Below are 15,755 nucleotides of genomic sequence, written 5' to 3'. Positions count from 1 at the left end.
TCCCCATAAAGTCCCCTCACGAGCCTGCCCAGTCGGTGCGAAATAGTAAGGCAAATGAGGACTAAGACGGCTTATGAGCCCAGCTGCAAGAAACGGGTCGTCTGCCGATTTGAAAAAGAACAAAAAGAAAAGTTGATGCACAAACAAGTGAACAAGACCCACTCCACCAAACTCTAAGGGAAGGAACAAGTTACGCCGCATGGGCTCCCGCTATTGAGAGCGCCACGCAAATATTGCACATATTTTGTATATTACTTGTACCTTCCTCCTCGCACTATGCAGGACTTGAAGAACATACGCAAAACAAACATATGTTACAGACCTAACCCTAGCAAACACTGAGAGTTCCCTACCCATCCAAACCTGCGTTTGTCGCCGCATAGGTACGATTTGGGAATCCCAGTAGATACGCTGTTGAGAACTTGGTGCAGCGGAACCCCTTAGGTACTAAATAGGACTACAGTCTCAGCATATGCCTCCAAACTGGCTTGGTCTAGTGCCCCAATAGCTCATCCAAAAGCCTTTGGATTTATCTAAATTAAGAGTCGCACCTGATACAACGCACAACTATTTCGACAAGTGTAAAGCCTTAAGTACACACTTTTTGTCAGAACAAAACAGGGCGATTTCCTCAGCATAGGCTAAAATCTTAACTTCACATTGAGCCAGAGAGAAACCCCAGATGGCTGCACTGTTAATTATACTGAGACAGAGAGGTTCCAGATATAAGGCAAACAACAATGAAGACAGTGGATATCCTTGAGGAACAGATGATTCTAGTGGTATTGGTTTACAGCTCCTGGATAACAATTAGTCATGTATACGAGTTCATAAAGCACAGCCTTAGCCTTTGAGCAAAACGTCACCAATGTTTGCATGCTCCAAGACCGCGAACAAGAAATCGTGTCGAGCTTTAATCGTCAAACGACTTCTCCAGGTCAATTCGAATCAGAGCTACTTAGCCCGTCTCATCTGATACTGTCTCCATTGCTCAACGTGCGAACCCGACCGCGGCGGCTGCGTTTCGATGGTAGCGAAACAAAGAAGCATCCGTGTGCTGTGCGATGTCAGCACACGTATAGATCCCCAGGAAGTCGAAATTACTCCGTAGCCCTCCACTTTGGCTCCCCTTTCTCTCTTTCCACTTTCACTTCCACCTTCCCTAGGTGGTCGAAATTACTCCGCAGCCCTCCACTACGGCTCCTCTTTCTCTCTTTCCACTTTCACTCCCACCTTTATCCCTTCCCTTACGGCGCGGTTCAGGTGTCCACATAGCAAGTGTGACAGATACTGTGCCTTTCCTTCCTGTGAAACAATTATTATTATTATTATTATTATTATTATTATTATTATTATTATTATTATTATTATTATTATTATTATTATTATTATTATTATTATTATTATTATTATTATTATTATTACCATTTTTCATGTCATGTCTGTGAGCCTCGCGGGACCTGTACCAAAGTTGAATTTTGGAAAGTGATGGGTAGGTTTATGGTAATATTACTTTTGATTGAGGGAACGGCATTTGTATGAAACTGTCGGTATATGATGACATCTATCGAGAGTCTGCGATGAGGGGGGGGGGGGGGGGGGCATTTACTGACAATTCCCGGGGAAGAAATTTCTTTCCATGGTAGCGTAGAGTAGGAGTAAATCAAATTTTTGGCGGGTTGACATTTTTATTCATAAAGGCAGCGAAGTAACACGGACACAAAAGCGGAAACACGCAGAGTTTGTTCGTGTGTTTCATGTTTTTCTTATGAACTCGTGTTCTTTCACTGCCGCTATGAATTAATAAAATAAGAGGGTCTAGAGATTAGTTATTTTAATCAAAGTTAATGCACTCGTGGATTAGTTTCGTGCAGCATAAACAGCAGCGTAGCAAGGCTAGACGATATAATTACCAGCCAGCATAGAAGTTTAATGTTCAGAGGTTTACTCGGAATACGAGCTCGGCATTGCCGCCAGCGCCTTATAGTATATGCTGGCAAGCATAAAGCTGATTTGTATATACTGCTCTTCTTTTTGAAATTTCAGTATCTTCGGATGCGCTTTGGGAACGGCGTGGGAGTCACTGCTTGCGTGATCTACTTTTTCTTCAGTGTAAGTAGCCCTCAAATCGAAATCATGGTATATTTCTGGTTTATGGTGCGCAGCGAAAGGGAGAAAACCAATTTCAAAGATAGGCAGCACCTTCTAGCTGATGAACAATGTTATGACCAAACCACAGTCCAATGTAAGCTCTCAGCAGCTTCAGTGACGTGACACGTGTTTTCAAAACCAACCGAATTCTTATTTGATAGAGAAAGCACCACTGCGGTGTGTCGTCCATAATTCACTTTCGCTGCTCTGACACCGCCTTATGTTAAACACCTGACGTCGAAATCACAAAGAAACGCTGTTGTTAGTAGTAAATAGCTGCGTAGGAAGCACAAGATTGTTTCGCTTTGAAAATCCGGACCAATTAAGGTAAACCTAAAATGTATTTGTGTTTACTGTTCACATGTGACACCGATAATAAGGCACTTAACCTCTTATCAGGTTCATGTCAGTTCATTTCCTAAAGATAATCCTACTCTCTAATTTTGGTGGCTTAACATTGACTCTGTACACGATTAAAGCGTTGCGCTTTCTGTGCTAGTGAAGAAAATCTACGGCAGGGTTCTCTCAAAGTTCATGAACATACCAATAAATCAATTCATCATCATCATCATCATCATCATCATACCGTTCGCTGCACACGTGATTTCTCGTGCTCCATTGTTTTCCTGTCCACTGCTTCCTTTGGACAAGCCTCCTTAGCAGTGCGTTCTTCCAGCAGTAGCTCGGCAGTCGGTTCTTGAAGAAATGCACGCCGGTACACGTTGCCAATCAGAGTAACGTTTTTTAATGTAAAGTGGGACGTAATCATCAAGAGGAGAAGCACGTCTCAAGGTCAAGCCTGCAGCACTACACTTTGAGATGGAAAGGGAATGGCGGAAACGAAATAATAAAGTTGTGCGATGACGAACAGACCTTGCCGTAAGATAAGAAAAGGTGCAACCGCCTGTGATAAAGGCCTGGGCTGTAGGAAACCACTTCCTGGGGAAGGAGCTTCAGAAGCCAACAGTCATTATTACCTGTGGATATTAGTGCCTAATTGTTTATGCTTTGTTACGTTCCTGACTTCACTCCTGCATCTCACTCCCTGTCTGTACGCACTCTTATTTGCGGAGTTGCTAGACCAGACAACGCTGGGTCTGGTGGAGTATCTCGATGGGTGGTGCCCAGGCAGCCAAAACCATTAGCGGCCAATTGGAAGTGTTTTAGCAAAGTCCAGGCCTACATAGGAGATGTGTACATTGCTAACACATTTCGTTGTTGAGCCTGTCGGTGGTTTTTTTCTCTCGTTTAGTTTATACTCATAGCACCAGGACTTGTTTTAGGCAGCTGTTTACTGGGGAATATTTTTCTATACCTTTCTTCGCCCTTGTATCGGTACTTTTTAATTCAAGAGATAATGTTTTTCAATTACATGCAGGTGAGTTTCCGCAATATATTTACCCTTTTTTTCTTGTTTTCAGCAAACCCTAGGCGCTGTGAGCATCTACAGTGCTGCAGTTGGAATGTCCACAAGTAAGAAATATGAACATTGATGGAACATTTCTTCAATCTTCATAGACCGGCTTAAGGCGAAATGTGTGCCTGTCCGCTAGAAGTGTCACACTTCTTCGCGAGTTTCGGCGGGACACCGCGAGATTGTGCCGTCATCATCTGGTGACGTAATCGGCCATGATCGTACGTGGCGTCATGACCGAAGACATCGCCAGGCAATTCTCACATATAGACCAACACCGTGTTTGCAAGCAAAGGGACACTCGCGACACCGCAGCAGACTGGGGTAAAAAGTGGAGTATAGTGCCAATAGAATGCGTGGTAGGGAATGTTTTTAAAGCAGTCTTCAAATTTCACAAGGCACCTATAATAGCTTTTTTGGCGCAGAGTAAGCATGAACACCCTAGATTATATAGTGAAAGTTGAAAGGCCACTTCAAAGGCGCAGTATTTTTACAACACCGCGATACCTATTAGGATTCGAGCTGGGAGGTCGACCCATATAGAGAGAGACTCTTTAATGAAAAACAGATAATTTTGCCGGCGTTTAGATTTCGCTGACATGCTACTCTGTGTAGGAAGAGAAACATACCTAAACACAACTTTCCGCAATATATTTCCCGTTTCGCAGAGCGCCAAATTAGGCAGCCGGTTGTCAAACGTTGACGAGAGGTTGGAACTCTGTGACAAAGTAGGCTACGTCTTTCCGAAGGCAATCTATTTTTAAAACTCCGCTAAAATATATTGGTTGTGAAGCCATACGGTATACCGCCGACAGGCACTTTATCCGCTAGGTCGCGCCAGCTTCTCGTGTAGACTTATTTGCTGCCACATGCACATATGCTTACTAAACCCAGTCGTCGGAGGTATGCGGCCTCGACAAAACTATATTCAAAAATTAGTTGTGGTTTAGCTCTGGTTAACCCTTGTTGAATTGCGATAGCAACGGCGGAAGCTTCTTTTGCCAGCTCCATTATTCCCCTATCACGCCTTATCAGTGTAAGGTGCTACATTATTGGGGACACTTAAGCTCATCCATTAAGAGTACGACGCGAGAGCGTAACTTACCGGTCCACATATAAAATGAGAAGGGTTCAATGCTGCTGAACCGAATGTGGAGAGAAAGCATTAGCTGCCGGTGACCGAGCGTTCTTCTTCTTCTTCTTCTTCTTCTTCTTCTTCCTTGATATTTGTCACATACCCACGAAGGGGGATTGGCCAGGGTTCAGTGTGGACTGCCAAATGTCCTACACAAACTGAATTAGTGTATTAAAGTAATTGACAACTAAACAAAAACATATCATTTAAGATCACAAAAGTTATTGAATGAAAAAATATGAAGCAAAATTTTGAGTTTTGTAAATGTGGAATGCAATTAGCAAGGGAATCTGTACGTGTACGTTGATGTAGTTATGTAAGTACTGACACATTTGAGGCAACGCAAATCCTTTCGCACTCGCACCAAAGGAGAGTAGAAGCGGGACCGACAACGTAAATCCCAAGCGTGCAATTGGAGTTTCTAAATGCACCCTCCTCTGATGTGAAAACCTTCGGCAAGCGAGAAGGAAGTGATCAATATTTTCAATTTCACCGCAAGCCTCACAAAGGTTTGTGGGGCTGATCCCGCATCTACATAAATAAAGATTTAGGCGAGGAATCCTCCATCTCAGGAGAGTCATCGTTACCTCACACTGCCGTGATTTACATGCTCGAACTTTCCATGAGTATATGAGATGCTGGTATTCGGCTGTAGATAGCAAAGAATCTTCTTCTTCTCCTTCTTCTTCTCGTTCTTCTCCTTCCTCTTCTTTTTCCTCCTCTTCTTCTTCCTTTTATTCTTCTTCTTCCTCTTATTCTCCTTCTTCTTCATCCTCTCTTCTTCGCAGCTGTACGAGGTCAACCGTGGCGACCGGCCGTGAGCTACGCGATGGCTCGAAACCTGCCGCAGTATTGATATCGCAATAAAAGCACTTCTTAAACATCAACACAATGGAAGCCCCTTGCCGCCCCTTGCCTTTAAAAAACGCCGGCGCCGACGACGCCGGTGTCCACGGACGTGACTTGTGTGATCAGAAGGGGCATTTAGGTCGTCTGCTGCTGCGCGCGGTTCATTTATCGTGCAGTGTGAACACTGGTTTGTATCATTTGAGCGAAGTATTTAAGATGGAATGAGCGTGGCAGCTTGTCGGACAGCACGAGAAGCTGTCGCTACTGCAAGAAGCGCACAATGGATAATGAGCTTTGCATAGGTATGTCGGGTATTACAATAAACATATATCCAGGCATTTTAAAATCGATAGACTTTAAAATGACATAACATATTTTGTGACATTTTTACTTCAAAGCACTAGCTAAGTTTTAACCGTCTTCTTCATTTATTGATGCTCTCGGAAACTAGAAAATTATTTTATTAAATTTTTCTTGTATGTGTTTCTATGGGTCGCACTCCTACTCTCAGCCCCATACGTTTCGCGATGTTTTAAAAATACTTCATTCCCGTGATGAGATTTCGTACATTAACAATCTGTTCTACAAGCTTCATGGTTACTCTGCACCGAAGTATATCATAGGCGCACTGTGAAACGAAAAGACTGCTTTTAATATTTTTGGTTCCATGTATTCCTATGAGCGCTAAGCCTTCTTTTCACCCCCAGTCGCCCCTGACTGGCGACAGCAGCGCCGCCGCCTCTTCATAGATCGGTGTCGGTCTATACGAAGCTAATCCCGCCGATCGTCCGATACAAGCGTCCGTGCTGCACCTTTCATATGGCGCTTCATCGAACGCCGCAGCACACAGAAGCAGTAAAGCAGGAATCAGTGGCGTTTAAAACAAAGGCTTTCGGTCCAAAGTGCCTTGAAAACATTTTTCCTCCTACATGATCACCTGAAATATTATAAGAATGTGTAGATTTTTCTCAAAGTTTTACCCATCAGAACTTAACTATACTCCACGTGGCAAGCTGCTGTACTGTGTCAGATAGAGCTCTTTCATCTGGTCAGGGTAGCGGGAACACTGGAAATAGACCCTTACGTATTTGAACAGTGAAAGTATATTTTTAAATCAAAACACAGCAGTAGACCGCGTCTCTCAATTGGCTAAATTTTCCGTTCTAGCTCCTGATGTGGGGCTAAAACTTTAATATCCAACAGATACAAGATAGGCGTCTACCTATCCACCTACACAGCGGCCTGGAGTCATTGGACCCGGATGGCGTGCTCGGCCCGTCGGATTACTTCTAGCTGATTGTCAGGGTATGAGCTCAACAGTCGAGTCTCCAAAAATTCTTCTGTCGTTCTCTCTTGATTAATATTTTCGATTTTTGGACACATCTATGGCATATGTACCAGATCCGCCTTATGCTGGCATAGTTTGAATGTGTCCTATCTGTCGGTGTGTATTCTACCCTCTTTAGCCGATAGTGATCAGTAATCTCTTTATAACTGACTAGCCTGTCCCTGTTCAGAGTGTACTGAAAGTCAGAGCCTACCCTGAAGGTGAGGCCGTGGGCACGTTTATGAGCTCCCTCATTTCCTTGAGGCTGGGACTGGGCTGGTGCCCATATTAGCCGGATTGTTCTGTCATCCTGACATGTTTACAGTATTATATTTGCCTGGGGGGAGACCCTTCCCTTGAAAAAATTGCATTTTGTTGTTTTCGAATCACTTATAATTATAGTAGCCATTGTGCCTGCTATCGCAAGGGCAATGCGCATCTTTTCAGCCATGTCAGCTAAGCTCGTCGTGACCGAGCCGCTTATTCTTAGGTTTTGTTCGTCATCTGTCACTACCGCAACCATAACATGACTCTCCCCATACTTGGCGGCGCTAACATAAACCACATCCTTTCTTCCTTGATATATTTTTTGCACCGTTTTCGTCTTTTTCTTCTTTCTTTCCTGGTGATGATCTGTACGCATGTTCCGTGGCAGCGGGCCGATTTTTAATCGCTTCCTGACTTCCATCAGGATATCAGTCTTCTGGTCCTCTTGGCTTTAATATCGAATGCCTAGTCTTAGTTAGCAGTACACTTCTTCGCTTCCGGGTCTTTGCCAGTTTTTCGTATTTGGAGATTTAGTTGACCTCTATCACTTCTGCCAGTATGTTGTGCACCCCCAGCTTCATTAGCCGGTTCGTAGACGTACTGATGGCGAAACCAATGGCAGTTTTATGCTCTTCCTAATGACTGCTTCTATCAGCCTTCTCACTGTTGGCCAGGTGTAAGTACGGGAGAGCGTAGATGATCCTGCTGATGACAAAAGTTTGTACAAGTCCTAGAAGATTGGCTTCTCTCATGCCCGACTTGCGATTTGCGATGCGTCTAATTAGACGTTTGTTGAACGCAGCCTTCGAGTTTTCTTATAGCTCCTCCACGATGGCCATTTTCCTGTAGCCACAATCCTAGGATCCTTATCTTGTCCCGAACCATGTTTTCTTTAGTAAAATGACAGGTGCTTCCCACAACTTTCCTCCCATGCGTCCCATCATTATTTCTCCGTTCGGAACCACTTCAGAAGCCTGCATATTTTGCCCATCGGTCAAGAAATACGGACTTCGATAACTTAGGTAAAAGTAGATTGAAAAATTAGGGAGATGTTTTTTCTTCTTCTTTAGATTACACAGAACATTTCAGACACTCATTCATCAAAATGTCGGCCGAATTGGTTGTGTAGATTGTCTACCCTCCATTTCCTGTTCACTTTTTCTCCAATAGGTGCAGCAGTCTACAATAAATGTCCATGAAGCGCTTCAGCTAGATTTCATAGGCAGCTCAAACATTAATTCTTCCATCATGAAGACGGCAAAGGCCATCAGGGTGAGCGAGTAAGGACTCACGCTGTGAGCAACACGGACAGGGAAGATGAACAGAGTGGTGTGACCAAATAAACTTTCTGGTGAAAGATGTATGGAGTGCACAAAGATGGTGTATGATTTATACCTGAGAGTGCTGCGAAGTGTTGTTCATAGCTTGTTTCAGAGAGGCGAACTTCCTGTTATCTGTATGTTGGTCCTCTTGGAAGAGGACAAGAGGACGACAACCTACTGACTGTGTCCACAGCGACAATCTAAAGTATGCCGAAGAAGCTTGTCTTCTTATAACAGACGTGCTCTCGAAACCCATTTTCGATTAAGGGGACGCATAATGTGCGGTCTGATCTCGGGTTCCCTTACCAGATGGCGGAGCTGTGCGCCACTCAATGTAGTCTCAAATGCCTTGAGCAGCTTGTGCTGATGGAATAAAATTGGTCACACCGATGGCAACTTTTATTTTCGCTCCAAAAATTATCACTTTTAGAGCGCTCTTTATTTTATTAAAATTCGAACCCGCATTACAATTTTGATTTCATTGTTTTCAACAAGCTAGTTTCAATAAATCCTAATTTTACCATTCTCATCCGATTTTATTTCTAAAAGTTAAACAAAATCAGTTCTCTTTTTAAATTCCAATTGTATTTTTGTTCCAAGCCATCTCCTCTCGAATCCTGCCAGCATTATTTTCCTCTCCCCTGCTGCTATAACCTTCCTATAAGTGCATGACATGACACCCACGGCAAACGTCGAACGCAGTGTTTTCATTCATGTAATCGGTTTAGTGTTGTAGCATTAAACAATTCTACCTTGTTCATTAACCTCACGTTGTTCACAACACCAAATATGTTGATGATTTCAGTGGCCTTTTTCTACTACGAAGCTGCTAGAAAAATCGTTTTAAACGTGAATACCGGATGTGCTTGAACGAATTCTCTTCCATCAAGCGCATCGCATTGATATCTTCAAATCGCGTATTAAAATGGCCAGCTTTGAGCCTGCGAAGCCTTCTTACAAGCTAAAGAACGAACATTTGTGTCCTCTAAACTATGATCACTTGGACAAATTCGATGACACACTTTAAACTCTGTCACTTTCAATCCCATCGCTCAGTGGCACATCGTCAAAATTGCATTTGCATACGTTCGCTGCTGAGGGCACGACGAACTGAGTGCACGGTGAACTCAATCCACTCCCTTAAAACGCACTTCACGCTGCGCGTAGATATGCAGCGACCATATTCGTTTGCAGGAAGTCATTTAATCATAATACCTGTGGAAGGTACAGTGCGTAATATGCTAACGTAATGTGGCCTGCCTAGTGGAGCAGATTTGCACAGTGCAGATGCGCCAGCCGCGCAGTATGCTCCTAGGTTGCGCTTAATTTGGAAATGCGTGATACAAGGACACTGGTAAGATATATATTGTCTAACTTCTTTAGGCAAGTCAGGGTGGGAACTAATCGAACTTTCAAGCGATGAGAGCACGACACCCGTTATACGGCCGGTGGATAATTGTGCAGTGAGGAAACAGCTGACCTGAACAAGCAGGGTAGTGGTTTTACACTGCAAAAACGATGGCGAGGAGAGGTATGTTTCTGCCCCGTCTAAGGAGTCTGCCAAAAGCAAAATCAGTGAAAACGATACTGAAAGAGCTGGAAGAACTGTATTGGCACTAAGCTTTAATCACTCGGTTAAGCAAATGCGCTCTCCCACTTTTACAGGAAGAATCTTCAAAGAGCTCCAAGGATTATTGGTTTTTAAGTAAAATGTCGTATGTATCAGTATAAACCCGATGTGACAAAATCATCTACCCATTATGCCTTATGTCTCTCCTCTTTTCTCCTTAGCAGTATGCGAGGTACTACAAAGATTCAAAAAGAATTAAATATGCGGCTGACTGAAACGTGAGCTGGTTGTTCGTTCATATATAGCGAGAAAGACGACTAAAATTCTGCAATTTATCTATATTACAAGCACTTCTTCATGTCTTAGAACACCTAAAGGTGTAGCTCTAATAAGTAGACTGTTGTTAAAATGCTAACGCATCCGTTGTTTTAAAGAGCACACCCATGTGGATTGAGAAGTATATTATCATAAAATGATATAATAAGCAGTATCAAAGTGGATTAGTTGTAACAACCTCAATAACCCTAGCTGTGACCATCCGCGTTGGCCAAATAGTAAGTGGTGGTCATAGCTCCATCAAGAGCTCCAACAAAATAAGTGTAAGCAATATTCTCGATTTTTGTATCACAAAACTAGCAGTCAAAATGCAGGTGTGCATGCTGAAAGCTTGAAACCTCTGAATCCTAGTGTGAACACATTCTAGCTATAACACCGGCCAACGCCCTATGGCTTGTCGTATCTGCGCTCTCCCCAAGACGGAGCCATTGAAAGCGATGTTTCCACCTGCATGGCGCTTTGCTTCAATCCGCGAGAGGAGGCTTATTAGCGATATAGCGTTAGATTCCATTTCTTGATAAAATCCGGTATTGGCAATGTCGGCATCGGAAATGTCGGCATCTTGTTTCTGAGAGGTAGTTGGCTCGGCCAGCCGCTAATTGGGGCTAGAGTTATACGACACGTGGCTGCGTGAGAAAGATGATTAGGCAGAATCAGCCAGTTCTAGCTACTCGTGTCAGATGAGGGCTGAGGGGGAATGGAATCATTCAGAACCCTTGAATTCCGAATCAGACGTGTTACCCCTATAGACCACGCAGACACTTTCGCGTGGCTAAGTTATGCAGGGCTTTAATCTCATTTGGTTAATGTCGGTTAACCTTTCACGTATTGCGGTAGTTTAAGACTCTACGCTAAAAAGTAGTAACTTTCAGCTTATAGAGGAGTAAATTAAGAGATCAGGCTTGAAGTACCTTGTTAATACTTTTCTTTTACTTTTGGTTGCAAAATTATTCCTAGAAGTTCCATGTCACCTTACAGCAACAAAGCACATGAATAAATTGAAAAATTTATTACTCTGAGCAAACACAACCTCAATGATGCTCTACATGAAGGACGTGAGTCATTCATCACGAAACGGCTAGTGAGCGTTCAGGTCATTCTTCTACCGGCGCGGATGCACTAAAGGAAGAGCTGCCATCTGGCAATGCTCGTATCTTGATATGTCAATGCTGACAGCTCTCATTCGCTGCTTGCGATGACCGACCGATCACTCGTCCATATGGCAGACATATCCCGGATTGATTGGTGGCGAATGGCCGCCTGTTAAGAACTTTTTCATGAAAAATTCGCTCCCTATAAGCCAGCCTTTTACTGCAGAGATTTGTAAGTGGGCATTGGCGTGCAGTGTGTGCAGTGATTTTCATGATGATGATTTGTGTCTGTGATGGCCGATTGTTAGATGATAAAAGCCGCAAGAAAAGAGGTTGGGACTGTCACCCTGCTGTTATTTTTCTTTTCGCCCTCTCCTAAGCGTTGCCCGTGTAAAGCTGTGCCCGTGCGCAGAGCTTTCTGCACACTTTAAAATCTGAATCGAACAGCTGTACCTGGGTATTTCCGATATGATTCAAGCGTCGTATACTGGAAGGGTATTACCCTAATACGGGAATGCAAATGGCACATGCACCAAGCCATGCTCATTTTTACCTTGAAGTTATCGTTATTAGAGCGATTGGTGAATATTTTCTTACACAGTCCCTGCTGACTGCTCATTTTCTTGTCTCCGTCTTTTCAACAAAGTACTCGGCGTTCCTCTCCTTGTGTGCAACGTGCTGATTGGCGCTCTTGGAACAACCTACACGGCACTCGTAAGTTTTAATAGCTATATACTTGTATATTAACCCTCAACCCTTTGCGCTCCCCACTGTGGATTCCTACCTATTTCATTCATTCCTGTACAATGCTATGTCAATAATTATAAGAGGGGAATTCTTTTATTGCTTACTAGTCGAAGAAACCTGGAAACGCAAGCAAGATGATGCAGTACGCCATGGGCTAGCAGATCTCTTTTTTACTAAATCTCTAAATCTAATTATTCGCTGTTAAGAAAAATCAGGAACGTGTCTCTGGCAGGGGGTAGGTCGCAGGCGACATGCCAGGCACTGACTGGCTAGCTCGTTGTGTGACGTGACGAGACCACGTGACATGGCCGAATTGACAGGAGCTGCCAACTCATGTAGATGTTGGCAGATGAAGGATGATATATAGATAGGAATGAACCCTCGCGTGCACTTTGATCCGAGCCCGGTAACTCTAATCAACTCAGGCACATTTGTATGGCACAGTTTAAGTGGTGGTTCATGTCTACGTCGGGCTGGACATAGTCTGGTAACTTACCACTGCGTGCTAATGAATATATATACAGGCTAACAGGGGCACCAATTAAACGACAAATCATTACGCGAGAACCAAAGAGAACTTAAGCAAATGAGGACCCAGAAAGCAAGCAGCAGGCTGGTAAAAGCCAAGCTTAGGTGTCGCCTCAATTTGGCACCAGGCAATAATGCCTGATCATCGCAAATCTCCGAGGCCTGATGTTCAGTTATCCTTGCATTAGCTTTTTTCCGTTTGGCCATCTGGACTCCTATTATAGCCCATCAGTTATTTCATGACGTGATTACAGGTCATCACTAAATCTATTTTATTACCCGTATTTCAGCTAGCATATTACCATGTTCCCCTTTTTTTTTCTATGCCGCAGACCACTAAGCATCAGTGAAACAATTGACCTTTTGTTTTTCATTGTTGGCTGGGCAGCGCTGCCCGTCGCAGTGTTCTTTCTTTTGCTGTTAGAGGCCAAGGTGTAAACTATTCTCATTTTCCTCGCTGCCCAATGCCTCCTGAATGACTCGTGTTGGCAGCTGTGACCAAACACTCACTATGCGGCAAATTTTATTTCTTGCCCAGACCAATAATGAACCACAAGTCCTGCAACGGCTTATCCTTAACCCACTCAGATACCGCAGCGGGCACCGCGTCCTTTTATTGCACTAGTTTTGGGCTGTAAACCAACTAGTAAACATATTTGTCATTCTAAATTTGTAGTTTATCAACTGGCTCCGTCTTGATGTGCTTATATAAGAAGGTAGTTATTGATTCCATTAGACCACGGAAATATTCGTTACCAAAGATTTGTGACAGTGGTCTAGTACATTAGTTCACCACCGTGTTGCGCGAGACAGTTAGAATCTAATGAGTGATGTTTTGTCTGTAACAAATATGCATGCAGGCTGCGAAGATTCCAAATGCAATAATCTACCCTTCCGGTGAAGTGTTAGATTTCCTCGCCGCAGCACCACTTTTTTCACGTGGCGTTAACTGCATGCGTTCATGTACAAAACCTGGTCATAGACTGCAGCTGTTAACAAAGCATCAACCAGTTATTATGCTACGGTGATCTAAAAACTTTATACACGTTTAGCAACTACGAAAGCACTAGAGTGATGACACGCGGCTACCAGTTATTATGCTACGGTGATCTAAAAACTTTATACACGTTTAGCAACTACGAAAGCACTAGAGTGATGACACGCGGCTGCGCACTAAGCGATGCTTTTAAATCTGTTTCAAAATTACTGTCGTCAAAAACGTCGTTTGGCGCGAGCGTGCTATGATCAAAGTGTGTTTTAGATAAAACAATAGGCTCAACAACCAGATCCAGAAAACGCGTTCTCCATAGAGCAGACAGATTTGCCATACGAAAGGGTTCGTTATCACTTCGGAGTTGCCGTAGGATGTTGGATACTGTGCCTATATAAAAACTAAGTTTTTCATCAGACTCCTTAAGAGATTATCTTGCGATAAAAATTTACTTTAAAGTTTATCAGTGCTCAGTTGTTTCCGATACATCACAACAACCGTAGAAAAGAGTAGACAACATTGCTTTTCCTTAAGACAACGATTCGGCAGGTAATGCTTTGGTATAAACTTTCACAGAATGTTTTTAGGAAAATTTAAATAGACATTCTACTCAATCACGTCAACACAGCATGCCCCTTAAGGTCTATGTGGAAAGAGCGATGCAGTGGAAGTGAGAGCAGCAAGGGTATTGATATTAAAAAGAGTGTAAGAACACAATACAACAGCGAACCACCAAAACAGGCAGCGAAGCATAAACATCCTGCTAGATACCGTTCTAGAGGGTCGTTCAATAAAAAGTGGACGTTTTCAGGATAGTCAGCCGTACATTGTTTACCATGCAGAAAACTTCACAGCAAAAACATGGACAATAAAAACAGACTAGCACCGAGTCGCGAGTCGACGCTCTGTCCTTGTCTTCTTTTCAATGTTTTATAGTGAATTTTCAGGACACTACTAAGAGCTGGGAGGCAGGCGCATAAATTTTGTATTCCGAATTTTTTAACATTTGATTAAAAACTCTGCCAAGAAAAAAAAAGAAGCTAGCTATTAACTCCCTCACACAGAGGTGCACCGATGCTATCCTGGTGTTCTGTTATTCGTATCCCTCTTCGTCCTATCCATCAGTATACTGTCTTTCTTGGCCACCTATATGTTTCTAACTTCATTCGTCATTCGTATCTATTTTATTTTAATATGACCACGCTATTGAACGTCCTAAATTGAGATAGTCAAGTTTTACAGTAATATTTTTCCCTTGTGTGCATCTCAGGGAGGTCTGCGAGGCGTCGTGTGGGCCGACTGCGTCCAAGGTTTTGTGCTCTTTGCCGCACCCTTCGTCATCATCGGCAAGATAGCATACGACTCAGCCCACCTGGATGTTCCACTGAGGCCACTGAGGGACATCAAAAGCGAGTACTATTTGAGGTTCGGTACATCAACTCACGCATGTTCAATACTCTCTATATATCCCCGATCTCAAGCTTGCTAGTTTAAGGAACGGTCGTATACAGGCTGTAAGCAAGTTAAATGAAGACATGGAACACAAGCCCATGCAGATCAGTTCCACGGTTACGGAGGTAACGTAAATTTATTTACGTGCATTGAAGGCGTGATCATTATATCCTTTTAATACATCCTGTATTTTACTGTAAGTTCCCCCGTATACCCCACTAATTTCATTCAAACCCCAAATTCCACGATTACTCCACCTCATTTCCGCTAATCCACGCTGTTAAAACAATCCAGCCTATCCCACTTTTAGTACACCTTAATTCAACATTTCGCCTTATTTCATAATCCACTCTATTCGATTTATTCTCTCTAACCTACCCGCAACTCATAACTATGTAACTTAATCTAACGCAATCCTCCATAACCTCATCCTCCACCCTAATTCAATATAGTCACCTCTATTTAAAAAAAGTTCGTCGTTAATATAAATGTCATCCACCACTATCGCACTTTAGTCCAACACCATCATCATCAGCTTGACTATACCCACTGCAGGGCGAAGGCCTCTCCCATAT

General features: G+C 43.2%; 1 protein-coding gene across 1 annotated transcript in view; it reads left to right on the top strand.

Moving 5' to 3' along the window:
- The window catches only part of LOC146178920 (putative sodium-dependent multivitamin transporter), a 100,639-nt gene that overhangs the window by 22,033 nt on the left and 62,851 nt on the right, over nucleotides 1-15,755 (top strand). Inside the window, exons 2-5 of the mRNA XM_084580068.1 lie at nucleotides 2,047-2,112; nucleotides 3,573-3,624; nucleotides 12,109-12,176; nucleotides 14,999-15,153. Of these exons, the coding sequence (XP_084436194.1) occupies nucleotides 2,047-2,112; nucleotides 3,573-3,624; nucleotides 12,109-12,176; nucleotides 14,999-15,153 (341 nt within the window). The remainder of the gene's footprint in view (nucleotides 1-2,046; nucleotides 2,113-3,572; nucleotides 3,625-12,108; nucleotides 12,177-14,998; nucleotides 15,154-15,755) is intronic.

This window comes from Amblyomma maculatum, chromosome 9, assembly GCF_055883805.1.
Source record: "Amblyomma maculatum isolate TAMU_Amacu chromosome 9, ASM5588380v1, whole genome shotgun sequence".
NCBI lineage: Eukaryota > Metazoa > Arthropoda > Arachnida > Ixodida > Ixodidae > Amblyomma > Amblyomma maculatum.
This window is presented reverse-complemented; position numbering and strand designations above follow the sequence as displayed.